Raw genomic sequence first — 27,192 nt, forward strand, 5'->3', positions numbered from 1 at the left:
TTTGGATGACCCTATCCGTGGTGATCTTAAAAAGAACATGAATGATTACTAATGTTGTTTTAAAAAAGGAACTCCCAAATGATTATGTATTTGTCTGTCCACTCACCGCTCACCCATACACATCGCTCTGTTTTTACTAACCACCGTTTTGGTGGTCACCTTACCACCTAAAAATGGTGTATGTATAGGCCTTTAGTTGCACACTGGTTTTGTGTACCGAAATAATTGCTGATCTGGGTAATATAAGTACTGAAGCTATATTTGCAAAATAGAAAGCAGAAGCCTAAACACCAAACATGTTTGAAAGTGAATTAGGCTACCCCTTTAAACTGGCTGAATAAATATTCAGTAAAGCTTTGACATCAATGGTATAAAGTTAAAATAAGTATTGTTTTATAGAGGCTGTATTTCGGCGTACACTCAGTGTACACATGGCTACATTAGATCAAATGGCCTCGGGACTGTATACTGACTGAAGAAGGGAGAAAAAAGAGAGAAAGGAAACAAATAGGCTGACTGAGAATTACAGTTTTATTGATGAATTGAACATGTTGGGCCCTATTGTAAACAAGTGTAATACTTCATGGTGTCGTCCACAGTTAACCGTTTTGTATTGAGTTGTGCATGAAATGTACTGTAATTCTCCAATCTGTTCATCAATCAATCGATCAATCAATTGGCCACCAGCAGTGCCACTGATGGTGGCCAATTGATTGATCATAACCACTGCTGCAGTGGTTATGAGCAATGGTGAAATAAGTAGACCTACTCCTATTATTACATGTCATTACTATTGTAGAAATATGCCTACAACAATGTATATTACAAGCAAAATTGCTTAATATCCAAAATACAACTTAATAAAAGTACAAAATTGTTGACATTAATGTACTCAGAATGCTCCATTTCTCAAATTATCGTGTCCAACAATGTTTGTATAAGGTAGTATCAATTATGGCATTGTGTGGTTAAAGGTAAGGTATATATTTTTGCTAAAATAAAAGCTCAAGAATTTAAATCTCTTTACTAAACAGAAAATGTAGGCCTACACATTGTCAGAGAGGTGACTAAATGTCAGCCAATCAGTAGGCTAGTGAGTACATATTTATCAGCTTCATTTTAACAGTGTTGCAGTTCCAATTTAGTCACTTCCAATTTCACTTTTTAAGCTGTATACCCGGACTGAGTTCTCTAATCCTGATTGGATAAAATCGGTATTCCGGCGTGAAAATAAATTTTACGTTAATTGATTAAGGGCTAATCAAATGTTCAAATAATTGTAGTGGACTAAAAAGAGCAATACTTTTTTTTCGACATTCATCAAACTCGGAGGTGGAGCCAGGGCGGAACAAGGCGGAAGGGGGTGCATGGTGACCAATCCGAAGACTGACAATGGGTCAATTTACAGTGACAGATCATTGGCTGTCATTACAAACACCGTGGGCGACGCTTGTGAGTTGTGGTCAGGGCTGACCAACCTGGGGAGAGCAACGGACTTAACTCATGCTTCCTTCATGCTTGAGTGTCCAAGTTGCTCCTTTACACCTGACAGGGGGGAGTTTCCCTGGTTGGACGTAGCGCGTGGAAGGAACACGTTATTCCAACCAGTTCCTTTCCCCTCCATCAGGCGCCCCGGCTGGCCAGGGGGAGGCAGTTTTAGAGACCAGGATTACTGTATGTTTTTGTGAGGGTACCTACCCTAGGGGACACGGGGAGAACATGCAAACTCCACACAGAAAGGCCCTTTCGCCAACCCCGCCTTCGGGTATGGGCACTGATGACGCGGAGGAGGAAACACGCCGCCATGAGCACCCACAGCGCCCCGAGCGGGAATCGAACCCAGGACCTTCTAGCTGTGAGGCGACAGCACTACCAACTGTGCCTGGGCGATGCTTGTGAGTTGTTATCATGGCTGATTAGCCTGGGCGATGCTTGTGAGTTGTTGTCAGGGCTGATCAGTCTGGGCGATGCTTGTGAGTTCTGGTGGTCAGGGCTGATTAGTCTGGGCGACGCTTGTGAGTTCTGGTGGTCAGGGCTGTTCAGTCTGGGCGACGCTTGTGAGTTCTGGTGGTCAGGGCTGTTCAGTCTGGGTGGCGCTTGTGAGTTGTTGTCAGGGCTGATCAGCCTGGGCGATGCTTGTGAGTTCTGGTGGTCAGGGCTGGTCAGTCTGGGCGGCGCTTGTGAGTTCTGGTGGTCAGGGCTGATACGTCTGTCCAGCTCGTCCACCTGCTGGCTGGGCGTGGCCGCGGGGAAGTCCCCGCCCCGCATCGATGGTAATGATGACGATGTCATCAAGTTGGGGACGCTCTTGCTCCGGACGCACTGGAAGTCAACGTGGCGGCTCTTCCCTTCGTCCTTCTCCCATGACATCTGATGATGATAACAACAACAACAACAACAACAATACAACTTTATTTAGCACCTTTCTTAAAGGCAAACTATATAACTTTGCCCTGTGTTTACATAACAGAGGGGAATGATGGGTAATGTACTGTATTTGTTTTGTTATGCAAACACAGGGTCAGATACATACAGTATAGGTCTTCTATGCCTTTATAGGACCACTTCACATTTAAAAATAGCCACTCTATAGCTTTATTGTCACATCACACAGCAGGTGTAATTTGTTTTCTGTGCAACAAGCGCCACCATTGGCGTGTATTCAGGTTGTTAAAATCAAGCAAAATAAATTGCTGCAAGCTCGCGCCGTGTTCCACATGGGAGCTCGTAGATCAGTGTTTATGTGTTTATGTGTTTATGTGTTTCTGACCTGGATGAAGGGACGCTGCACGTAGTTATAGATGACCTCTGACCTCCCGCCGGGACGCCGTTTCACCTTCTCCTTACAGGTGGGGTATCCTGGGAAATAAAGGGTTAATAAGTGGGTTAATCCAACGAGTCCGTCTAACCCAGTGTGTTTCAACCCTTTTCACATCAAGGTGGTCCATTATTTATTTGGACCAACCACCTTTTGTATGAGATTTAGGGCTCCATTTTCGTCACCGCTAAACCCCTTATCCCTAAACTTCTTTGCCATTTTTACTGTTTTGGAAACATTTTTGAATAGTTAAAATGGCCAGTCTACAAGCTCACAACGTGTCAATGTAGATTGGCTAGTTGAACTATTAAAAAAAGATTATAGAGATAAGGGGTTTAGCGGTGATGAAAATGGAGCCCATATCCTCTCAGACCCAAAACTTAGAATATTTTGTTGTCCGTCATTTAGCTGGGGATCACCTGGAACCCCATCAAGGTCAAGGTCCACTGGTGGTCCCTCCCTACTGTTGTGATCATTCTAACCCATTAAAAAGCATCTCTCATTTCAGAGTTTAGCGTCGGCTATTCAAATATAGCATATATAAAAGAAAGCTTATATACATGAGCAACATATACATGCAAGCTTGCGTGCTTCTGCTCTCTTTTTTTCTTTCTTTTTTATATATATATTTTAGAAAATTCTTGAAAGTTTGAGAGTTACTGATTTAGAAGGCATTGGTAGAATCGGCCTCATGTCGATTAAATCGACCAATTTTCATCTCCTCTAGGACAAAACATTGAAATCATTTGATTTTAATGAAAATGTACTCTATTTTTTTAACCAATTTTAACAATGAATAAGGTTCCGACAACAGAATATGAATGTATTACCTTCTATTCCAATCCTTATGTTCTTCAGTCCTCTCTCCTTCAGCAGGGTTTTGGCAACATCTCTGTTTTCGATGTATTTGAAGAAGCGGAAGAGTTTGGTGCTGTACACAACTGTACACAATAACATGAGCACAATAAACACAACATTACACAAACATTAACACAATGATGATACGATAAGTTTAGTGCATGTACAACAAACCCTTTTACCTCAAGACCCAAATCTACAAGTTCAGTTCGGTGTGCATCGCCCTGGCTGTGACGCACTCTGTGCTTGTAGATCAGATATGTTCACAGTGTTTGTACCCATTATTTATCACAGTACTTTGAGGCCTGACATATTGATCATCTCCAAATATGGGCATAAAAGGGACACAGACAGAAATCTCGTGGCACTGAAATCAAACCGGGACTACCTTTTTTCTGTGGAGCCTGCATGGGTTTCGATGGACGCTGACGGGACGCTTGTTTTACAGCACCGGCTACTACTAGTAAGGGCGGGGTTATTATAACCTCACAAAAACTGTGCCTAACTGGCTCGTACCTCAGAGATTGGAGAAAAAAACAGAAACCTAACCGTAAAACAAGCACCCCCTCAGCGAACATCGACACGCAGGTTCTGCAAAAAGGACTCTCCCAATCAAACCGGATGCCGGTGTTCAAGCTTTGCGCTCACTCTATGAATACTCCTCTCCCATAGGCTGGAGGGGTTAACTCACTCTGTGAATACTCCTCTCCCATAGGCTGGAGGGGTTAACTCACTCTGTGAATACTCCTCTCCCATAGGCTGGAGGGGTTAACTCACTCTGTGAATACTCCTCTCCCATAGGCGGGGGGTTGTCGAGGTCCCAGTCCACCGAGTCGTCGTCACTCAGCACCACGATGTGACACTCTCTCTCTCCCTCGCGGGCGCTCGACACCATGACGGGCACGATCAGCTCCGCCAGGAACGCCTCGAACTGACACCTGGCCCCGTCATTGGACAGCTCGTGGAGCAGTGCACCTTGGGAAAGGTCACACACAGCACAGGTCACTTCCATCTGATTGACATGATTTCAGCGCTGCACTCCGTAAGGTCGTTCATTCACTAAAAACGTGACAGTTTTTATTGAACAATACAGAAGATACTGCAGGTCCTTCTGCTGGCGCGTTCAAAGTTATAGCTTCCATGGCCATGGGTTAAGCACTTCATATTTGAAATCTGATAATCTGTAAATCGAGAAATCCGTCACACACGGTTGAGATGTGAACCATGGCAATACGTACATGGCAGTACGGCCCGTACGGGTACACGAGACTATAGTGAGGAACATGTCAGGAGGTCAGTCTCTACTCACTGAGGTCTCGACAGCGCACGGTGCTGTAATCAAAAGAGATGCAGAGGTAGTCACAGGCCTCTCTGAGCTCTGCCAGCGGGACCCCCTCTGGGCACCGCAGGACCCCCTCTCGGTAATAGTCCTGTGTACGCACGCACACACACACACACACACACACACACACACACACACACACACACACACACACACACACACACACACACACACACACACACACACACATTACTATACTTGCAAGGATATATTATTAATAGTATAATATTATAATTATATAATATATAACATTTCACTTTTAAATGACCAATTCTAAACACCTAACCGCAACCAGAACTTTGTGCGTGTGTGTGTGTGTGTGTGTGTGTGCGTGCGTGCGTGCGTGCGTGCGTGCGTGCGTGCGTGCGTGCGTGCGTGCGTGCGTGCGTGCTCACCAGTACCACTCTGAAGATGTTGGCTCCAACACCGTCAGCGACCTCATATTCTCCCTTGGCGTTTGGACGGGTGAAGTTGTTCTGTCGACCTGCGCCGAACATCCTGAAACACACAAGATCTTATCATTTTAACCGATTTTACTGATATGGATTTGAAGCATCAACTGACGGAGAAAAAGTAATAATACGGTAATACTAAAAAAAGTACTAATGTATCCAAAAGTTGTTATCAAATGTGACTCTATCATAAACGACACAGTCACATATCTGATGGAATGTCGCAATCTAATATTTCCCTGCGGGATTTTCAATAGAAATAATTACTTTTGTGGCGTATAGGGGACTATAGCGGCTCTGCAAGCCACTACTAAAGATCTGCGACTTTCAACGAAGAGATTTGGTGTAGAGGTGGTTAAAAAAAAGAATTGTTTGTTTTCCAGTTAAGGTTAAGAACTACGACTGGGTAAAATCAGCTGCAGCTAATCAAATTATTAATGGGTAACATTTACCTTGTGCTTAAGTACACTTTTGAGGTATTCTTTTGACTTTACTTGAGTATTTCCAATTTTCTATACTGTTACTTCTACTCTCAGAGACAAATATTGCACTTTTAACATTTGAAAACATTAGTTCTTAGTTAATTTGGCTATTTTGAGTATTTTCTAAATATTTGTTTTAACTCATTTTGGTCGGGAACCCCTTTTGGTGTTTTCAGCATTATGTTTTACTTTAGCTATATTGAAAAATAGCAGATCTACATGCTCATATAGCGCGGCACTCTGTGCCACGCTATGAACTTGTATGTCTGCTATTTTTCAAAAATCATGAAAATGTGCCTCAAATCTTTGAATATATATATTCTTTCAGAGTTTCAGTTTTTAACTCAAATCTTTGCTTCTCGAGGGTCCCTGGAACAACAGGCATCATATTACATATAATTTTTGGGGTCCTTGACATGAAATATTGAGAACCACTGATATAGAATATCAGGCCTAAATGACTTGTGGAACAAGTACTGTACCTTCCCAGCATGGTGTTGGGGTGGGCGGTGAACAGAACAGGGTCCACTATGAAGTTGGTTCCTTCCACCTTCAGGGTCACTCTCTGTGAGGGGCTGCGGGCGAGGCGCGCCCCAGGGCTCAGGACGGGACCACGAGGGACCATGCTGTCCCAACCTGGCTGTCTGGACTGTGAGATCTGTCACAAACAAAGTATCATTCATAATAATGAGGGACCATGCTGTCCCAACCTGGCTGTCTGGACTGTGAGATCTGTCACAAACAAAGTATCATAATAATGTCCCAACCTGTCTGTCTGGACTGTGAGATCTGTCACAAACAAAGTATCATAATAATGTCCCAACCTGTCTGTCTGGACTGTGAGATCTGTCACAAACAAAGTATCATTCATAATATTGAGGGACCATGCTGTCCCAACCTGTCTGTCTGGACTGTGAGATCTGTCACAAACAAAGTATCATAATAATGTCCCAACCTGTCTGTCTGGACTGTGAGATCTCGGACCAACGTATGAGTTCTGTGTAGTTCTTGTAGTTCTTCAACTACAAGAACTAGGTGAAGAGTGCCATATGCCATGTCATGTATTTCTCAGGATGTGTTTTGCTATACGACTGGGTTTCACATAAGGTTCTGGATGTGTTCTGCTACTCTCCGACTGGGTTTCACATAAGGTTCTGGATGTGTTCTGCTACTCTCCGACTGGGTTTCACATAAGGTTCTGGATGTGTTTTGCTACGACTGGGCTTCACATAAGCATTCTAATGTCGATTCACCCTATTCAGTCTGCATGTCATGGTGTAGTAATTTGTAACTGGGTTAATCTTCCACGTGTAGACATTGGCTCTGGACTCTGGCTAATTCCGTGGCATGCCCTATATGCCTCTCTCTCTCACCTGTTTATAAATCACCCACTCCCTGACCTGACGAAGATGTGATCGGATGACCAAACATTGTTGTTTTGTTTTTCTGTGCTCTGAAGAACCCTGCTATTGAAGTAAAAAGGCTCCAATCATCCGAGTTGCTCCAGCTCCTTCTTTATTCAAGGCTCTGGATGTGTTTCTCCATAAGAAAGCTTCATCCAAAAAGAGCAGATCTATATAGATCACAAGGCCTCACACTGCAAGGCGTTGCAAAGAGGTCTGGTGTAGAGGAAAAACGAGCAGAGCAGAATGGGTGTTTAAGTGGTTAAATCATGACAATACGACACTGCTGATAGTGCTATCAAACACGTTGATGAAATCTATGAAAAGGTTTAATCTGCATCCCTGCTTCATCTCTCTCACAGCTAGAAGGTCATTGGGTTGAAAAAGTTGAAGACCCCTGCTCTAGTCTAGAGAGTACTGGAAATGAGTTGTCTTGTCTCTGTACTTGGAGCGTCTTTTTTCCATCTATTAAACCAAATCTCTTTGCCATACATATCTGATACAAGCTCAAAATATGCCCCGGTTATGACACATTGGCACACACGTTTTTGGGGAATTGGCATGCTGGGGTTCAAGTGCGTATAGTTAAATGAAAAGTCATCATGTTGAACAGAGAATGTAAACTAAATGAGAAACGTATATTCACAGTGTACTCACCCAGTCACCAGCAGACCAACAGCACTGTGTGTGTGTCAGTGTGTTGCTAATGTCACTAACATGACAGCAGGAGGATTTACTAATCTCCTGTCATCCAATTACCGGTGTGTGTGTGTGTGTGTGTCAGGGGGGCAGTCAGACAGATATTTTGTGAAGCCACTAAGGAAATCGGGACTTCCTGAAAGTTCATATAATGGCCTGTTGTGGCGCTGTCATTGGGCCCAAAAAACCCCATAGCTCCATAGAGTACCATGTATTTGGGCCCAACTTCACATGTATTACCTTAATAAACATGGTATAAAACCTGTATGGACACAAGGAACCTTTATTTTTGTAGCACTTTTCACAACAACCGTTTACACGAAGTGCTGACATGAATCACTATAAATGTATAAGACAAAGACAAAGCCGTCGACACGGTCAGTCAGAGCATCCGTTCTTCATTGTGTCACAAAGTCGACGATGTCTTCAGATGGTCCCGTCTGTTCTCCTGTCTCCGGTTGCTGTCTGTCTCGGTCCTCTGAAGGAGCCGGTGTAGGACAGGGTCTGGTGTCTTCGGCAGGGGGACGGGGGGCGGGGAGACCAGAGCCCCCGCCGGTGGACGATCGTTTCTCTGGAGGGAACCGAACAGCAGAAAGAGAGACACTGTCAGTCCTTTAATCTCTGTACATCTGACCCAGAGCCTTAGATATAGACAGAGTTACGCAAACTGCGTTCACTTCATGGGGCTTCAGTCCAATGGCGGCTCCTCTGCATAGACTTCTATTGAGAATGGAGACAACTAACTGGGACAAGTCCTGGACCGGAAGTAGGCAGAAATGCATTGGACCCAGGCAACAGCCCAGCTTTAATGTTCTTAAATCCCTTTATTTTAGATTGTTTTGTAGTGATAGTACAACATAAACATTAAAGAGACTTTAGTTGTTAACTGTACAATACTTTAAAACAGTTGTCATGTTGCACACACGCTTAAAATAGCTCTCGTTTGCGCCGCCCTCGTTGAAAACAATGTATTTCCAACTCCAGCTTGTCTCAGTTCAGGGCCAGGCTCCATGAACAGCGCTCGGTTTTCTGCCCCCTCAATGTCGTAACTCTTCTATTAGATGGCTCTGATCTGACCATGAACTATAGTCACACATTTCAATGCTAAAAACAAACGGCACAATGAAAGGTATTATACACAGTGGCATCCTTTGGTGTTTTTGTATACCATTTGCATCACAATTATACTTTACAATTAAACTGATGACTGGCCCATCATCATCATCATCTACTATAGGGAGGATGGTCATTTAACCCATTCTGAACGGGAACCCATTTTGGTGTCGGCATCATGTCGTGCTTTAGCTATTGAAAAATAGCAGATCTACAAGCTCATAGCGCGCCACCGAGTGGCGCGCTACGAGCTTGTAGGTCTGCTATTTTTGAAAAATCGAAGAACGACTGTGTGTGTCCAGTGGAAACCTCGTATGAATCTGATCTCAGGTCAGAATGGGTTAAAGACGGAGTTCCGTGATTTTTACCATGTATGTACTTAGTTACTTTCGTGCGCTGCTGGGAGGAGGAGGGGGGTGGGGGGAGGGGGCGTGGGGGGTTGCCGGGATACAGAGTGTAGAATGCAAGGACCCTCCTCGCCTCCCTCCTCGAGACAAAGAACGGCTATTTGGGTCAAACCCCCTACGTGTGCAGTGCACACACACACACGCACACACGCATATATGCACGCACACGCACGCACGCACACTCAACCACACCCCGCCCCCTTTCTTCATAAAGAAGTCCTGATCTTTTGGGGCCAAAAGACGTTTTGAGGGAAAGCATCGAATCTAATGAGTTATACATAGAATTACGCAACAAAACAACAACAAACACAAGAACAAATTGGAATGAGACGCACATATATTATATTAATGAATTATTAATCGATCTGAATCTATTGTCATGTCAATCCAAAGAAGAAAGGCAGATGCGCAAACGCACACGCACGTGCATGTACAAACACACACTCTCACACTCACACACACACACACACACACACACACACACACACACACACACACACACACACACACACACACACACACACACACACACACACACACACACACACAAACACAGAGAGAGGAGGGGGTTTATTCCGTCACCCTTTATGCCTGTGCCTCCATCTCGTCCTGGTCAGCCAGACAGCTATAGGACCACCACCCCGACACATGGTAAGACCCTTCCATTGCACATCACACACTCACACACACACACACACACACACACACACACACACGCACACGCACACACACGCGCGCACGCACGCCGAAGCACACAGCTTTATAGTGGTGGTTCTCAAACTTTTTCATGTCATGTATTTTGGTCGTGGACCCCCAGGGACCCCCTTCTGAAGCCATAGCTTGTATAGCAGGGACCCCCGTCTGATAGCTTGTAACAGGGACCCCCCCCGTACAAGATCTGTGTTGTTAAAAATGTCAAAACAACGACCCATTGCACTATAGCTTGTCATGTCGGATGTCATGTCAAAGTGGTTAAACCTTCTCCTTCTCTGGTGTCCTCCTCAGCCACCATGAACAGCGTGCTCTGGACAATCTTCATCTTCATCTTCCTCCCCGGCCTGTCCGAAGCCAAGCCTCGCAGCGGCGAGGTGTCCAGCGGACCCCCTCTTCACACCAGCGGAGGAAGTATGTACACTCACGTTGTGTTTTTAATGTGTAGAAGTATAGCAGGGGTGGAAAAGTACTCACAATGTGTATCAATACTGCAATATAGCAATACTCTGTTACAAGTAAAAGTATTGGTATCCAAATATATACTATACTCAAAGAGAACCAAACGTAGAACATACTTCATTATGCAGAATGTCTCATTGAAATCATTCTTTCCACCACTGCCTCACACACACACAGGCAGCAGCAGGGACCGCTCTGTGCCCCCTGGTGGCGGCTCAGGAGAACTGAGCACCCTGGACGGACACCGCTGCACCTGGGAGACATCTGGAGACGGCCTGGTCACTCTGCTGGTCCAGTGCACCTCTGGAGACGGACCAGTAGGACAGCAGCAACACAGGTACTGGTCACTCTACTGCTGGTCCAGTGCACCTCTGGAGACGGACCGCAGCAACACAGGTACTGGTCACTCTACTGCTGGTCCAGTGCACCTCTGGAGACGGACCGCAGCAACACAGGTACTGGTCACTCTACTGCTGGTCCAGGAGGACAGCGGCAACACAGGTACTGGTCACTCTACTGGTCTAACAATAGGACAGCAGCAACACAGGTACTGGTCACTCTACTGCTGGTCCAGTATAGGACAGCGGCAACACAGGTACTGGTCACTCTACTGCTGGTCCAGTGCACCTCTGGAGACGGACCGCAGCAACACAGGTACTGGTCACTCTATTGCTGGTCCAGGAGGACAGCAGCAACACAGGTACTGGTCACTCTACTGGTCCAGTAGGACAGATTGTCCAATGCCAATCCAAATAGTTATTATACTGTAGCAACCGTTGCTAAAGCTGGGCAAGCCTTCGCCACTTCATAGCTTATTGTTGCATTGGTTGTGTTGTTGAACACGGCGTAACGTTGGGAAAGTTACACGACTGACACGACTCAGGTGATGTCAATTATACTAATGACCGTATAGTCTTACTGTGCATTACATGAAAACTCCTTAACTTTAACGGTCGTGAAAGTTGAGTTGGATACAGTTTCTCCCTCATTTTCCTGCCTATACTGCAGGCCTTGTTGACTAGATTCAGAAGACATTTTGAAGCTCTTGCTACTGAAACGATTGAATATTTATATGAGAGAATGAAAGTCCAACTCTCTATCGTGTCGCTGCATGGTGTCTCCTAGGTACTGGTGTCGCTATGCGGGCCGCCCGGCGCTGTGCGAGTCCTACGCGCTGCGGCCCAGCCTCTACTGGAAGCAGCTGGTGGGTCGGCTGAAGAAACGCCACCACGCCTGCGGCGGGCGCCACAAGCTGCTGCGAGCCAAGAGCTGCAGCAAAGCCCCCGCGGAGGCCCACATGAAGCTGGCCTCGCGCGGAGCCGGGGAGGAGGAGGAGGAGAGGAGGAGGGGGGCGGGAGGAGGACCGGAGAGAGGAGGCGCAGGCGGAAGGGAGACGGACGAGGAGGCGGAAGACAGGGCCGGGTTTGTAGGAGACATGGAGATGAGCGACATGGAGCCCGTTCAGGCTTACTGCGCGGAGGGATGGAACTCTGTGTGTTCCTTCTTCGTACGATTCTTTGAGGGTTAAAAAACGCGCACATTGATTAACGTCGACGCAATGGGTTCTGATCCATGTAGACCGTAGACTACTCTACACACAGGCAGGAAATGAAGCCCATTTGCAGCCTCTTCTATGTCCGGTCCACAAATGCAACCGGAAATTAATCCTATTGGCTGCAAGCAAATCAAGGGCTGGTCTTCGCCCCGGTGGAACCGGAGTAGAAAGCCTAGAAACGTAGCCTTATAGGCCTACTTTATCATTCATTTTAAAATGAATGCGAACTTAATTTACTAATAATGATGATTATAAAAAGACTTTAAACTAGCGATTGAAAAGATTACGTTTACTAATGTAATAAAATGAAGTGTAAAGTTCGCCCGAAACCTCATTGAGTCCCATTGAGATTATAATGTCTTGAAAACAGTAGAAGGTGAAATAGAGACACCTGCTGGGCCATATAGGAACAGCAGCTTCAACGAGAACCTGGAAGTGAGCTTCATTTCCAGCGAACGAAGCGGGACTAGACGGGTTACTAGAGGTCCTGGTAGGAGATAAAACCAGCAGTACTAGCAGTCCGCGTAGGATATAAAACCAGTAGTACTAGAGGTCCTGGTAGGAGATAAAACCAGCAGTACTAGCAGTCCGCGTAGGATATAAAACCAGTACTACTAGAGGTCCTGGTAGGAGATAAAACCAGCAGTACTAGCAGTCCGCGTAGGATATAAAACCAGTAGTACTAGAGGTCCTGGTAGGAGATAAAACCAGCAGTACTAGCAGTCCGCGTAGGATATAAAACCAGTACTACTAGAGGTCCTGGTAGGAGATAAAACCAGCAGTACTAGCAGTCCGCGTAGGATATAAAACCAGTAGTACTAGAGGTCCTGGTAGGAGATAAAACCAGCAGTACTAGCAGTCCGCGTAGGATATAAAACCAGTACTACTAGAGGTCCTGGTAGGAGATAAAACCAGCAGTACTAGCAGTCCGCGTAGGATATAAAACCAGTAGTACTAGAGGTCCTGGTAGGAGATAAAACCAGCAGTACTAGCAGTCCGCGTAGGATATAAAACCAGTAGTACTAGAGGTCCTGGTAGGAGATAAAACCAGCAGTACTAGCAGTCCGCGTAGGATATAAAACCAGTAGTACTAGAGGTCCTGGTAGGAGATAAAACCAGCAGTACTAGCAGTCCGCGTAGGATATAAAACCAGTAGTACTAGAGGTCCTGGTAGGAGATAAAACCAGCAGTACTAGCAGTCCGCGTAGGATATAAAACCAGTAGTACTAGAGGTCCTGGTAGGAGATAAAACCAGCAGTACTAGCAGTCCGCGTAGGATATAAAACCAGTAGTACTAGAGGTCCTGGTAGGAGATAAAAAATAAACTGTAGTAGGCCTACTAGAGGTCCTGGTAAGATATAAAAACCACATTGTTGTGGAAGATTAATCAGGACATACAGTATTATGTTAATGTAATAAAACGTGGAAAAGATGCATAATATCAGTACTTTGCCACAATGTGGCGCGACTATAATAAGTCCTATTTTACTCACTAGCTGATCAGCTGAGATAAGTACAGTAACTGGGATGATTTGGACATGTCAGGAATTAATTAACCAATAAGTCACATGGATAATTATTAAGTAGAGAGATCCAAGAATAACAATTTAAAATGCTTTTGGTGTCTAATGTAAAAGACATAATGTTTTAATAAAATATATTTTCAACTGATAAAGTCGTACTTTATTCTGGGTCGTTTGAGCACAAAACTTTCACCAATAATTACCATGCATGTCATCAAGAATATGATTAACCATGTGTGAAAAAACAATAAATATGATTAATCCAATATATCTTTTGTTTGTTCGTTCATTTTCGTATTGACATGGTGTTGTTGTCGTTTTGTTTTTGGGGTGTGTGTGTGTGTGTGTGTGTGTGTGTGTGTGTGTGTGTGTGTGTGTGTGTGTGTGTACACGTGCTTGCGTGCGTGCATGTGTGTGTGTGTGTGTGTGTGTGTGTGTGTGTGTGTGTGTGTGTTTGTGTGTGTACACGTGCGTGTGTGTGTGTGGGTGTGTAATATTTTAAGAAGAACTGAAAATACCGGTAGTCAATCTACAAGCTCGTAGATTGACTATTTTCACACAGTTTGTGTCACCGGGTTTGGGTTTCGAGCTACAGTATAAAGATTTGGGGACCATTGCGCCCCACACCAATTTTTCCAACATTAACATCTGGAAAAGGATCCAATGAGAGCCATACCTCCTGGTCCAATGGGACGCATGAGTCTGTTCATCTGGATGTTCCAGTGCTTGACGCTGGTACTGGCCTGACGCAGCTTCCTCTGAGCAGCCTGGACAACAACAACAACAACAGCTGTTCATGTGACTCTGAGCTACTGCTCGGCAACACAACCTTTTTGTTTGGGCCAATAATTCATGATATAATCACTGATAAGCCGATTAAAAAAACAATGATTTAAAAATGTTAAAACTGGTCTCCTATCATCATACTATCATCATCATCATCATTCATACTATCATCATACTATAATCATCATCATCATCATCATACTATAATTCTGACAATGTCTGTCTGTGTGTCCGTCTGTGTGTCACTGTGACTGCCATAGCTCCTCACCGCCTGCACCAATCACTCCCACTTTTCACACAGGCATTGACCATAACAATATGGAGGTCTTAACGAAGCCCTTTTTCCAATTTAACAAATTATAAATGCATAATTAATTTATTACTGAATTAAAAATGCGAAAACGCACCCAGGGCAAGTATTTCACTACGGGTAAGGGCTAGTTCGTTAAATTAGTCAAATATTTGGATTGTTGGTGGCTCAGGAATGTGAGAAAAACCAAAGAAATCTCCACGTATGCACCGTTGTGTGTGTGTGTGTGTGTGTGTACCTGTATGTCCATGTCAACTCGCTGGCGGCTGGAGCGCACCCTGTCCAGCTGCCTGTGGGCCTCCTGGAGAGCCTGGGTCTTGAGTTCCATCTCCTGCCTGAGTTCATGCTGCTCCTGCTGGGTGTGGACGATGTAGCCCTCCTGCTCCTCCTGGAGCGCCAGCAGGGCCTTCGACTTGTCCTCTTCCTCGGCCAGAAGCCTATATATACAGTATAGAGCCAATGGTGGAAAGAAGTAATCAGGGGTATTACTTTAAAATGGTAAATGGTGCATTTATCCATCTAGAAGCCTGCATGCCATCTGAGACATTGGTGTGTGTGTGTGTGTGTGTGTGTGTGTGTGTGTGTGTGTGTGTGTGTGTGTGTGTGTGTGTGTGTGTGTGTGTGTGTGCGTGTGTGTGCGCACATGCGTGCGTGTGTTAGGGCATTCACTTCTAGTCATTTTTACTAGTTGACTAGTTGCCTAGTTTACTAGTCGACTAGTCGACTAGTTGTTTAACTACTTATGTCCCAAAAAAGAATATATATATATTATTATTTTTTATTTATATTTGTACACTTAAAACTGTGTACATTGGTGACTATAACTATAATCTACCTGATCTTGAGGCCTACAAAATCGGGAAAAAAATAAAAAAATAAAAAATAAACTTTATTTTTTATTTTTATCAACTAGTCAACTAGTACCAACAAGGTCGACTAGTGGATTTACTAGTTGCTTAATGCCCTAGCGTGTGTGTGTGTGCGTTACCTGGCTTGTGCGAGGCAGAATTCCTCCTCATCGCGCCGCGTCCTGACCTGCTCCCGCAGAGCCTCCTCCAGACATCTCTGCGTCTCCTCCAGCTCCCGGATCCTCCTCCTCTGTCTCGCTGCCTCCTCCTCCTTCTGGCTCAGCTCCTCCTGCATGCTGGCCCGCGCCTAAAACACATTAAACATCACACATGCTTCTAGCATATACTGTAGGAAGAGTGAGTTGTGAGTTGCCCAAAAATATGGAGTTAATTCAGGATGAATTTCAACTCGGGAGACAAGAAAGGAGAAAGGGTCAAAATCAGGTATGAGGTGCATACGTTTGTTAGACATACTAACTTAAAACTAACCTGCCACAGGTTAGTTTTAACGTTCCTGTGAGGTAAGGTTTAGGGTTGGGTCTGTTAGTACGTCGGACCAAACACATGCACCCGGCAGGTATGCTGAATTGCTGATATGTTTTTGGAGCGGTGCCTGACCATCAATGACTGGCCGTGTCACCGTGTGTATGTCTGTACGTATGAACAGCTGCAGTGACCTGAAGTGGCATTGTTGAGCATCCTAAATAGCTTTCACACTGAGCACTGTAACTATACTGTAACCGCAGCCAGACAGTGGTGTTGTCTTTTATGTGAGGGAAGTATAGATCATGTTGTTTTTTCTCTCTAGTAAAAAGAAAAACCATTTCATGTGTGTGACCTGCTGACCTGTTCTGCGTCTTGCAGCTGTTGTTGCAGCGCTCTGTTCAGCTCCTCATGCTGTCGTCTCCACCTCTTCTCCTCCTCCACCAGGTGGCTCTGAGCCTGATGCTGTGCTCCCTAAAAAAAAAAGCCCAATACTAACAGTCGGTCAGCATTCATGAATGTATGTATATAGACAATATTTTAGGCCAATAAAAAATACTATACCAAATTTCACACTTTAAACAAAGTCGGCTGTCAGACTATACTGTAAATCTGACAAAAAAACAGCCATTCTATTCTAGTAGAAATGGTTCAATGTCTATCTCTCACATTCTACGGTAACACACACACACACACACACACACACACACACACACACACACACATACTTGTAGGAGTTGCAGTTGCACCAGGTTGGTGTCTCTCTCCGCCTGCAGGAGGTGGAGCCTGTGTAGCTCCTCCTCCTTGGCGGCCTGTCTCTGGCCTCGCTCCGCCCTCTGCTGGCGGCGCTGCGTCTTCAGCTCGCCGTGCAGCGTTAAGCCCCGCCCCTCCACGCACAGACGCAATGCCGTCTGGATGGCTGCACGCGCACGCACGCACACACACACACACACACACACACACACACACACACACACACACACACACACACACGTTAATCTATTAATACCTGAGACCAGATTCTGAGAGTGAAAGTTTTCTATGTCAGTGGTTCTCACACCTTTTCATGTCAATAAATGATATCCAACACCCTGTGTAGAATCACAGAGTAGTTCAGGCTAGTAACTAGTTGCTACTCCTTGGAACAAAACAGATTTAGGGTAAATCGCCCGACGCAACTGCCATTGGGGATAATGGTTGCAGGTGTTGCATGTTGTAACGTTGCATGGGGAATTATTGGTGTTGTTTGGGCTTAAAATGAACTGTAAGGATTATGGAGTTCATTTGAGTTAACTCACCGCTGGTCCACTCCTGTCTCTGCTTGGAGTCTGCAGCACTCATCTCATAGGTCTTTGTCAAGGTCTTCACACAGAACATACAGCGCTTACCCTCTCTGTCTGGAAGAACCTTAAACAGTTGGGAGAAGTACTCGCATTATAGGGCACTTGGGGGGGACACTGTCTGGGCACTGGGGGGACACTGGGGGGGCACTCCCTGCAGCTATTTTCAGCATGCAAGTGTAAAATGACTTTTATTTATTACTGGATCTCTTGTCCACTAGTCCCTTCCTAGTTTTTATTTGTTGACGGAATTGTCAATATATTTAGTCTTATAGTTTTAGTCATCGTAGCTTGGTTTTCATGTAGTTTCCAACTTTCCATTTCGTTTTCGTCAGTGAAAAGAATGTAGTCTACGAACATTTTTCGTCTTAGAATTAGTGGACGAAGACAACACTGACCTCCACACAGCAGTTGCTGTCCAGGTCGATGCAGCCTTTCTCCTCCCTGTTCTCCTCCCTGTCGTAGTAGACCAGGCTGCTGGAGCTCAGCCTGAACCAGCGCTCGTTCCAGTTCCTTCTCACGTGGCCTTTCTTCCACAGATAGCCCTGCATGGAGGTGACACACACGCGCAAACGCACGCACGAACATACGTGCACACACACACTCGGATTGACGGACGGACAGACAGAGACAGACATGTATGTGCGTGTGTGTGCGTGAGTGTGTGCATGCATTTTTCGCTGGGGATTTGCAGAATTCTGTGTGTAGGGTCTCGGTTTGGTGATTATCCCATTTTTCGAGGTCATGGTTTGCTAATGGTGCCCAGATCTCGCAACCATAGAGGGAAATTGGTTCTATCACAGAGTCCAGTATTTTAAGCCAGGTTTAAATTGGGATCATGTCTATTTTGATGTTTCTTTTGATGGCATAGAAGACCCTTCTTGCCTTGTCTCTCAGGTCCTTTACAGCTTGGTTGAAGTTGCCTGTGCTGCTGATGTTTAGGCCGAGGTAGGTTAGGTTAGGTATAGTTGTTTAGTTTGTTCTAATGGGATTGTATTTAGGACACAGACCTCCTTAATGACATTAAGGATCATCTCCTGGTACACTAGCTGGACGGCCACAGTGAGGCGCTCTCGCTCCACACCTCGGCTCAGCCTCCCACGGCCCACCCACTCCAGAAACAGCCACACGGTGATGCCGTTCTGCCGCACGGCCTCCTGGGAAATGAAGTCCTCCATGTCCACGTAGCTCAGCTCCACGTTCATGGCTGCGCACACTTTCTTCAGCAAGTACTCCAGCTATAGGGAGCGACACGTGTTGTACTGGTTTACTCCACTGTACAGTCAAGGCTCATTCATAGTCTGGATTTTCGGTGGCGAGGTGACCACTGTTCCGGTGGTGGTGAGCTTACCACCGGAGTGGTGGTGAGTAAAAACAGAGAGAAGGGCTCACCTCACCACCGAAAAGATACTGTAGATATGTTTGCCTCTTTCTTGGGTAATATTTGACAATTTAGCCAATGTTTGACCATTTTTATAGTAAAGTTTGTTGATTACGTTTGATGCAGTGATGCAGTTCTTGTTGTCATTTATAATTATCATAGGTAATAAAAAAAGGTGTTAAAACTTAAAAGTCCTTAAATTGAAATGTGCGGATACCCTGTATACACCTATTAGGCTATACTTTATGTTGGTTTGTTAACTGTTGAGTGAGAAAACAATGTTGCATGAAAATCATGATCTGGGGACCCCCCAAAATGTGCTTTAAATGTGTATGTGTATACAGGGTATATCTGCACACCTATAGGCTACTGTACATTGTAGATTGTACATGGAAAATAGGCTAACTGATCTACAAGCTCACAATGCGTGGCATCACGGCGAACTTCTATTGGCATTCTACTTATAACACAGTAATATACAGTAAGTAAAATATGTAATATACAGTAAGATTTAAAAAAAAAAAGATGGCGGGAAGCAGGGGTCAACCTCTTCAGGAAGTAGAGCCAGCGGGTAGGAGTCCTCGGACAGGAAGTTGAACATACTCCAGAGGCGGAAGGCGTCCTCGGGGTCCTGGAGGAGGATGCGTTCGGGGTCGGGACGGTAGTTCTTTTTGGCAGAGAGGAGCCAGCACAGTTCATCCACCTTGTCCTTGTTGAAGGTGCCCTCCACCACCTGAACCAGTGTTGGGTTTTTGACAGAAATGTTTGATTCAGTGTTAGTCTTTTTACCACCAGTGGTCCCCGTTATCTCTCATGGTAGCCTACCAACATCAATGTGAACTGGAAATGTGGACACATTCTTTAGTTTTGGGTCTGCAAGGCTAAATCTCATCAAATGGTGGTCCGTGCGTGGCTCAAATGCCTTATAAATAATGTGCTTTGATATGAAAAGGGTTAAAAACCACTGAGGCAGGGCATGTATCCCTGGGTAGGTATAGGTACAGAGCCATAGAGTAGGACAGAGTTACGACATTGAGGGGGCAGTAAACAGCCCGGTCACATGGTTCATGTAACTCGTTTGTCACTGTAAAGCCTATATAGACTCCAATGAATTCTGTATAAACGTCCGGTTCAAGCCTTTGTCACTATTCGCCAATAGAATAAGTCTATGTAGAAGAGCTGCCATTGGACTCATGGCCCCCATGACGTGAACAGAGTTGTCGTAACTCTGTCTTACTCTATGGCTCTGGTTAGGTATACTGTACCTTGTCCAGTATGAACCTGTTGAGGTAGGGCATGTATCCCTGGGTGGTACTGTACCTTGTCCAGTATGAACCGGTTGAGGTAGGGCATGTATCCCTGGGTGGTACTGTACCTTGTCCAGTATGAACCTGTTGAGGTAGGGCATGTATCCCTGGGTGGACACGGGTCCATCGTCGTCGTCTCTGAAGTGCTCCTCCAGCGACCCGGGGTCATGAGGGATGTTCAGCACCGTGTACAGGTTATGAGACAACACCTGTACACGCGCACACGCACACCACACACACACACACACACACACACTTTGAAATGTTATTACATTTTATTAAAACTGTACAGTAAAGGTCCCTGGCACACGGTTTTCCGAAAACGTGATGTGCAACCACCTTAACTGACGTAATTTAATTGTACAGTAGCCTAAATCCATTGGACTGTCTGCACTAATCATGATTTAATCATGATAAAGTCCTTTGTCGTCGTGAGGCGAGTGTTATTTTGTTGTGGTCTTAAGCAGCTAAAAGACTGGTCCTTTGTAGGTCAGAGGAAGTGTTGCCAGGTCTTTCAAAGAACCAAGCAGCCAGGTCTACAAAAACATCCCAAAAGAAAATAATCAACCATTTTACCATATACATACACATCGGTTATTTGAAAATAGCCGATCTGCAAGCATGACATGGAAATGTTTTTAAAACCACTGGTTTAAATAACATTTAGAAAGGAAGCCCAAATTAGCAACCACACTTGTATGCAAGCCCCAGAAAATACAGCACAAACAAAGTGGCTTATAATAAGCAGACGGATGGCAACACAACAGTGTTCACTGTTATTGTGCAGTATGTGACTATAATCCCAGTCACACTGAGTGGATTCAGATCACACTGCCAGCCTTAATCTCATGTTTATGTACAGAAAAATAAGGTTCTTTACTGGGAAAGAGACCAATAAAGAATATCAGATGTGTTATGTTATGTTTATTTGACATGGACATCACTATCCCACTGGTTGAACCGGAAGCGTTGCTTAAAGTGTATATGGCACGAATGCGTGTTTTGCATAAAAATAAGTTTGCCAGATTATTATTATTTTCCCTATGTTTTGTTTTTTGGCCCAGTTTGGCTAGATCCTATGCATCTATTGTGGGAAAAAAAACACTTTTTTTTCCAGAAAACCCATAAAATGATATACCATCCAAACAAATCGTATAGCCTCATAATTGCCTATGAGTCATATTTTGGCCAAAAAGGGATATCTGCCTATATCTTTACTCTAGTCTGCACGCATCTCTCTGTCTGTCTGTCTGTCTGTCTGACACCTTGTGTGTCTCTGTTCCATTCTGGTCAAACAGAGTCAGGGTGCTGATATTGTGCTTCTTGGCCCACTGGAAACACTCTACTACACATGTGGTCAACTAGGGTGACCCATGTCCCCTTTTGCGTGGGACACTGCACGGGGCAGTCCCTCATTTCCAAGACTTTTCAGCCGTCCCGCAAATTGAGATCCTGTCCCACAGTGTGACTGTCAGACAGCAGTGTTCAAATTAGCCTGCAATTTGGCAACACTAGATTTTTGAGGGCTGCTATAGCACCTCTTATGCCATGCAGCTTTGTGTGTTTGTGTGAATCATAGCAATGGTTTGATTGGCTGAGCATGGAGTTGAGATGATTTGATTGGCTGAGCAAAGTAGGCTACGTATTGAGGATAAAAAGTGAGGGCCGGAAATTGAAGACATAAAAGTGAGGACGCAAATTGTGATTGGCCGGAATGAGATGATGTACAGTACGATAAGACTGTATCTGTCTGTCTGTCTGTCTGTCTGTCTGTCTGTCCTTCCGAACTACAAGCTGATGCAACATGTTGTGAGCTTGAAGACTGATTTTCTTTTCTATGAAGTGTACACTTAAATCCTGCACTGCTGTGCATAGAGCAACGCGACACTGCTGTGCATAGTGTCTGCGGTTTAGTTTACACAGGAAGTCTCACCACACATTATGAGCGCACATTGAAGCATCCATGTCAACAACACACAGTGTTCATTCAGTTATACTTAGAGTAATAATACAGTAATGAATACAGTACGTACAGTATATGTCCCATTTCAGTGGATCCTCTAAAATATTATTCAAGTCAAGGACCGCCAAATATACTGTAGCCTATATGTATTTCGATGCGGACCCCCAGGTCATATTTTTGTCCCGGGGTGTGTTGTGTGATGTCCTTGTAGATATAGCAAATAGGGATATATACACACGGATGCTAGGGTTAAAGATGACCTAATTACGTACCTTGAGCTGGGACTTGGACACCTTGCCACTCTTCTCCACGTCTAGAGAGGTGAAAGCATACCAGATGGACTTCAGCAACTCTGCACGCATCTCCATGTCTGTCTGTCTGTCTGTCTGTCTGACACCTTCTTGTGTGTCTGAAGCGTGTGAAATATGTCAGTCACACTCACTACGTGTGTGAGTTGGCTTTGTGGTTTAGTCAGAACTCAGAGCACCTCCCCCTCTCCCCCCCACCCCCTCCCCCTGAGATCTGATGCTGGCCTCTCAGCAGCTATTCCTGTCACACAACAATAACAACAAATATGGCACAAATATTAATGAAAGTGTGTGCCAAACGGGGGCGAGTGACACTTCTGTGAGTAACTTGTAGCACCTATAAGGCACTATAGCAAAATCTGGACTAGTTATTGTGTAATGTGTAGGTTCGACTGCTGGAGCTATGGGGAGTGCTTAAATGAGACTCAGACACAAGGAGGTTAAATGTTAAATGATTGCTGGCAGTTATATTGAAAAACAATAAACAAACAAACATACAATATGGAAAACAAATAAATTGGTACCAACTCTTAAATAGCAATTGCTTGGCCACTTTCCATTCTCACAGTTCACTGTGTCTTTCTATTTTGGGTGCACCCTTCTAACTTGAATCCTCAGTTATCTCCTTTAAACCGTCAACTCAAGTTGTGTTTCTTTCCAGTTCAATCAAATAATCAAAATAGGACAATTAATACAATTTACAAATATCCACCCTTTCAATAAGTAATGAATTGACCACTCAGTCACTGTTCTCCCAATGATGAACAAGGTAAGGTAAGTATGCAAAATCAGTATACGTGTTATGGTTCAGAGTTCCAAGGATAAACCATCCAGGTATGTATCAGTGTAAGTATCAAGAGTTCCAATTCCAGGGGAATGTATGTGCATGCGTGCTTGCGAAGGGAGAGAGGGGGAATTGTGATTACTGCAGCTGAGAGTGGGGGAGTCTGCAGATTAGGCCTACCACACCGTAGAGTCCAGTAGTCTGTCCAGTGGTCACCAGCGTATGAGGGAATACGCGCTGTCGCTCAATCTCTAGATCCTGGTGGGAAGCTCACCATCTATTGGAATGGTCAACTGGAAAACCATCCAATCCAACAAAAAAACCTGACCCGTCATCAGACAGGGTCAGAGAAATCTAATCAGTATCAAAGTATCAACTGTCTGTTGTCTATAGTTTTTAACCATGAAATATGCATTACATGAACTTTTTTAAATGAAAACAAATTAAATACTGTATGCAACACTGCATTTTTAACCTTTGTAGCCTACATACTTTTTCAACATTATGCATTTTAAACAAAAAAACATCTTCACATGCATGAACATAAGTATAGGCCTACACTTGTATAAAGTGCATCATCCGGTTAGTAAACAAACATAAACTTCTTCTTAGTAGTATTACACTGTCACTTGCAAAGTGCAAAAATAACTATCCCTTTCATTGAAAATAAATGAACTGTCTCACCGATTCTGTGTGAAACAGGCTGGGCACAAACAATGCAATGGCTGCCCCAGTGAATCCACAATGGTTTCTAGAAATAAACAACACCACTCATCAAAAACCAAAGTAACTTCCAATTATTTGTTACTCTTAAATTAACTCATAAGATGTGGTGAGTTAATTACCTTGCTTCGCTGTGGTTTGTATACTCTTCTAGAATCACACTTTTCCTCTCTCTGTTCTGTGCTCTTCTCTGTGCACTGCTGTCTTTCTGTCTCTAACCTCAACAGCTGAACTGACTCAGTTCAATTGGGCTTGATTAGTGCAGAAGATAATCACTGCTTCAAAATCAACAGGCTGCTGTGTGGCTGGAACAGCATATCAACCAGGCCTAAACTGACTGCTGATTGGTGGAACCACATGTCACTCTGTCTATATTTAGTGATTTTTAGATAGTTTAACAAATCTCTGCACCACTCAGTGGTTATAGTTTTAGACAGGGTCACTAAACATAGTAACTTTAGATTTAGTTCTTAGGCAAAAGCACACATATAAGGCAACTGTAGCTTGTCTATATGTTAGGGTTATACTGTAATCCACTAAATCATGTGTGTTGAAGACATACACATACACACACACACACACACACACACACACACACACACACACACACACACACACACACACACACACGTACACACACACACACACACACACACACACACACACACACACACACACACACACACACACATACACACACACACACACACACACACACACACACACACACACACACACACACACACACACACACACACACACACACACACACACACACACACACATATTAATCCATAACAAACAAACTTCAGCCACAATGAAAGACAAGGCAGACTTCCTGGTGGGACAACACCCTGAAATGAACATGCGGGCCGGGCACACACACACACACACACACACACACACACACACACACACACACTCACAGACAGGAGGTGTATGTGGGGTTCCGCTCAGTTCCCTCTACTCTACATAATATATACCGAAACGGTTGAGAAATGACAGAGTTACTGTACTGTACTGCACTATACTGTACTGGCATACCCAGAATCATCACATATACAGTTAATATTATGTGCGCGTGTGTTTGTGTGTGTGTTAGGTTACACACAGGGTGGTGTAAAACAACCATGCTGTTTTCGTGCTCAGACCCACCCAGCCACCCAGCCACCCACACGCATGTACAGTAGCTCCGTAAGGTGGTTGCACCACTCAAAAATTACATTAACAATGAAGCAATAGATGATAAGAGCACCTCTCACCCTGGCAGGGCGAGGGAGCCGCACCCGTCGGACACTGGCAGGGGGCGATTCCAACTGGGCTGGCAGGTATAGGACACGGGTGTATTTATATAGGTTTCAGACAACCAGTTACTATCCGGAGGGCTACCTATCCGGAGGGAACAATGGACCATGCACCTCAGTCACATGGTGACCTCTGCCCCAGGCATGGGCGCAGTATTGGGGTCCACTGTGCTACACTAAATGGAACAGAGCCTTAATTAGTATAATTGGTAAAAAGCTGTGAAGAAAGTAAAGAAGAGTCCCACATCTCTAAAGTCAACACGGATCTGTCCGATTTTCCATATTCCATCCCGATTGGCTAAGATTGGCTTCCAAAGTTTGCAGGATTGGTCCATTTTGAACAAAATGCCTCAAATCATGAACATTATAAACTGCACAAAATGTTGTGATCGAGGGTCTACCAGAATCCTGAAACCCATTGGGGTTAAACCATTTATTGACCTGCACATACCGTGTGTGTGTGTGTGTGTGTGTGTGTGTGTGTGTGTGTGTGTGTGTGTGTGTGTGTGTGTGTGTGTGACGTGCACGTGTGTGCGTGTGTGACTTCATGCACATACCTGTGTGCTGCGTTGTGTGTGTCTGTGAGAGGTGAAGACAGAACACACTTGGGAGGCCGATGTGATACTTCCGTGTGTCCACACCTTGTCACTGTGTGTGTGTGTGTGTGTGTGTGTGTGTGTGTGTGTGTGTGTGTGTGTGTGTGTGTGTGTCATCGCTTACACTAAAACGCACCTGGTCCCTACTTTGACCTAGACACCTGCACAGGAAGGAGCAACAAGCTCTCTCTCTCTCTCTCTCTCTCTATCTCTCTCTCTCTCACACGCACGCACTCTTTAAAAAATATTAATATTGGATTCAACTAGAGATGTCCCGATACTGTATCGGTATCGGAAAGGTATCGGTTCATATCGGTATCTGCGAATATGCCAGTCTTGCGCCGATCTGACACAGGGATAAGGGGTTGACACTATATATATGGGCTGTATTTTGCGTGTCTTAAGTACCAGGTCTTATTCCCCAACTTGAGTAAACTAAAGACCTGGAGGCGTGATCAATGCTCTTTGGCCACTCAGAATAGCCAAATGGCATTGATCACACCTCCAGGTCTTTAGTTTACTCAAGTTAGGGAATAAGACCTGGTACTTAAGACACGCAAAATACAGCCCTCTTAGAGTGGCAGGTAAATAAAATGTTCGGGCATGTGGAGTTTGCTTTGGAGTTGCCCAAACTGCAAGTGCACATTTGAGTGAGGATAAAAGTGTATCAGGATGATTTGTGTGTGGGTGTGTGGGTGTGTGGGCGTGCGTGCGTGCGTGCATGCGTGTTTTGACGATGGTCCAGTGCAGGAACGCTGTGTGCTCCTGTGAAGACGGGAGAGGCTCAACACCCCGGCTGCAGTTTGCCTCCCAGTGCGTCCAATCTGTCAGCTGGATTTACTGAACAGCGAAAGAAAGTGACGTATAGATGGCCGCACCTTCTTTTTAATTGCCTTCCCTCTTACATGTAAAACATGATGTAATAAGCTGTTTATTGTCACTTATTATGAGAAATTTTATAGTTAATTCGGAAAATGTAAAAACACGCCTGTGTGTGTGTGTGTGTGTGTGTGTGTGTGTGTGTGTGTGTGTGCGTGCGCGTGTGCGTGCACGCGTGCTATATGAGAGCACATGGGTGTTTTCATATCCGCGTGGCGCTGATAGACAAACCTCACATCAGACATCAACGTCTCTGTTCAAAGAGACGTTCCTTCCTCCTCAGCTCCTCTCACACATTCTGCTGCGTCAAAGATCGTTCTCAAGTAGGCCTGTACTGTACTGTACTGTATGGGGC

The 27,192-nt window shown here is 44.8% G+C and overlaps 2 protein-coding genes across 2 annotated transcripts; both read right to left on the minus strand.

Annotated features, from left to right (window-relative positions):
* Positions 1 to 1,869: 1,869 nt before the first annotated feature.
* On the minus strand, positions 1,870 to 6,460 carry LOC308326473 (BTB/POZ domain-containing protein KCTD20-like; the record flags this gene model as incomplete). Its single annotated transcript, XM_080779367.1, has 7 exons — positions 6,435 to 6,460; positions 5,414 to 5,516; positions 4,986 to 5,106; positions 4,454 to 4,651; positions 3,649 to 3,759; positions 2,771 to 2,859; positions 1,870 to 2,370 (listed from the first exon to the last, which is right to left on the minus strand). Exons 1-7 carry the CDS (start codon positions 6,443 to 6,445, stop codon positions 1,870 to 1,872), a joined length of 1,134 nt encoding a protein of 377 aa, XP_080635493.1. The 5' UTR covers positions 6,446 to 6,460.
* A 1,992-nt stretch (positions 6,461 to 8,452) lies between these two features.
* LOC308326482 (differentially expressed in FDCP 6 homolog) lies at positions 8,453 to 22,641 on the minus strand (the record flags this gene model as incomplete). The annotated part of the gene is made up of 12 exons (XM_080779379.1): positions 22,516 to 22,641; positions 20,349 to 20,489; positions 19,521 to 19,706; positions 18,603 to 18,830; positions 17,991 to 18,137; positions 17,551 to 17,659; positions 16,981 to 17,171; positions 16,616 to 16,726; positions 15,910 to 16,076; positions 15,160 to 15,358; positions 14,502 to 14,592; positions 8,453 to 8,625 (listed from the first exon to the last, which is right to left on the minus strand). The coding sequence occupies exons 1-12, from the start codon at positions 22,609 to 22,611 to the stop codon at positions 8,453 to 8,455; spliced, it is 1,839 nt and encodes a 612-aa protein (XP_080635505.1). The 5' UTR covers positions 22,612 to 22,641.
* Between the last annotated feature and the right edge of the window lie 4,551 nt (positions 22,642 to 27,192).

The sequence above is a fragment of the Protomyctophum bolini genome (genome assembly GCF_963924005.1).
Source record: "Protomyctophum bolini genome assembly, chromosome: 2".
Taxonomy (NCBI): domain Eukaryota; kingdom Metazoa; phylum Chordata; class Actinopteri; order Myctophiformes; family Myctophidae; genus Protomyctophum; species Protomyctophum bolini.